This window comes from Mesoplodon densirostris, chromosome 3 (genome assembly GCF_025265405.1).
Source record: "Mesoplodon densirostris isolate mMesDen1 chromosome 3, mMesDen1 primary haplotype, whole genome shotgun sequence".
In the NCBI taxonomy this organism is placed as follows: domain Eukaryota; kingdom Metazoa; phylum Chordata; class Mammalia; order Artiodactyla; family Ziphiidae; genus Mesoplodon; species Mesoplodon densirostris.
Window position 1 is genome coordinate 71,280,001 of NC_082663.1, and position 1,740 is coordinate 71,281,740.

General features: G+C 48.7%; 1 protein-coding gene across 5 annotated transcripts in view; it reads right to left on the bottom strand.

The window, feature by feature from the left end:
* Positions 1–1,497, bottom strand: part of CCNH (cyclin H) — a 51,126-nt gene extending 49,629 nt beyond the window's left edge. For 3 of the 5 annotated variants that reach the window (XR_009531457.1, XR_009531458.1, XM_060093129.1), the window contains exon 1: positions 1,229–1,497. Coding sequence is in view for 2 of the 5 variants with exons in the window: in XM_060093129.1 (XP_059949112.1) it covers positions 1,229–1,345 (117 nt within the window). In the remaining 3 variants the exon portion in view is untranslated. The other 2 variants (XM_060093130.1, XM_060093131.1) reach the window with 2 other exon arrangements.
* Between the last annotated feature and the right edge of the window lie 243 nt (positions 1,498–1,740).

A 1,740-nucleotide genomic window follows, 5' to 3' on the forward strand; every position in this document is an offset into this window, starting at 1 on the left:
AACACAGGGAGAACACTATGTAAAGATGGAGCTAGAGACCGGAGTTAGTTGCCACAAGCAAAGGAACACCTGGAGTTACCAGAAGCTGGAAGAGGAAAAGAAGCTGCACAGAGCACCACTCGGCCAACACCTTGATCTCAGACTTCTAGCCTCCAGAACTGTAAAACAATAAATTTCTGGTATTTTAAGCCACCTAGTTTGTGGTAATTTTTTTATGGAGTAATTTTTCCTAGTTTCCTAGGAAATTAACACAGGTGCTGATTTTATAGAGACAGCATGGCATTGTGGTTTACAGAAGGAATGCTGAAACTAGATTCCATGGTTTCAAATCTTGGCTCTGCTACTTACTAGCAATATAGCCTGAGAAGTTATTCAACCTCTCTGTAGTTTCCTAAGATGTAATGCAAGGATAATAATAGTATCTACCTCATGGGGTAGTTGTGAGGATTATATGAGCTAACACTTGCTAAATACTTAGAATTTAGCACAATATGTACTACTTTGTGCAGCACAAAAAATAAAGTGATATGAAACAGACGAGACTTCCAGGTAAAAGTAAAACAGGAAGGACGTGGATGACAGACCATATAGTCCAAACCATCTATGGTCAATTGGTTTGTGCTAACGGTCTCTCATCCCCCTGCCTCCACCCTGCCCCCATCCAATCGATCCATTCCTTCCCAGAAAGCTCTTTCTAGAACAGACTCTGATAAGGTTTATTTCCCATTTAAAATTTTCAAAGGTTTCCCTATTCCTCCATCACAAAGTTCAAACTATTTACCTCCGCTTACAAGTTCCCTGCTTACCTTCTCCAACCTTTCATACACAAATACTCAGCTTCCGCCACACACGATCATGAGCAGTCCGGGGACCAACCCTGAAACTTCTGGCCTCCTACTTTGCACCTGTGGCTCTGTCCACCGGGAAAGTCCTCTCCCCATCATCTCCACAATAGCCACTAAGAAAAGCCTCCCCCCACTACATTAGCATGCTACAAAGTCTTCTTCGCCATGTTACTGGTTATTTGTCTGCCACTCGATTATGGGGATGGATGGCCTTGTCCGTCTCCGTACCCACTGCACCTAGCAAGGTACTCACTGTTTATTAAACAGATAAACGCACGCCTCGCAGAGGAGGTGGGAGGGAGGTGCGCGGGAAGTCCTGGTGGAGAGGGACGGGCAAGAGTTTATAGAGCTCGAGGAAGAAGGGCGGCAGCCGGAGCCCTCACCTTCCCGTTCGCCACAGCTTTGCATTTGAATTTGCGGTTGGCGTCGGCCCGCAATCGCGCCAGCTGCTCCTCACTAGCAAAAGTCCAGTGCCGCTTCTGGCTACTGTTGTGGTACATGGTGAAGTCGGAGGCAAGGCCCAGGGAGTCTGGAGAGAAGACCGCCAACGGCACAAAACCGGGACGTAAAGCAGCTAAACCGCCACCAGGATCCCGCGGAAGCCCAAGGATTCAGGCCGGTCGGCGCGGGCGCGACAACGTCAAGGTCACGTGTTAATTCCGTCCGCAATCGCGTTTCCGGAGCGGATTAGGAGGAGGAAGTCTCGCGGGGTCTCTGGCCACCGCCCGCGAATCAAAGGGGCGTAGCCAATCGACACGCTCCTCCTTTTTTGTGAGCCTCGGCCCTAGATCCGCCCCTTTCCGACAAGATTTAAAGGAGACACGACAGACAGGGATATCCAAAAGGGAAGTACATTGAGGGCATGTGGAGGCTAACCTAAACAAAACACAAGGGA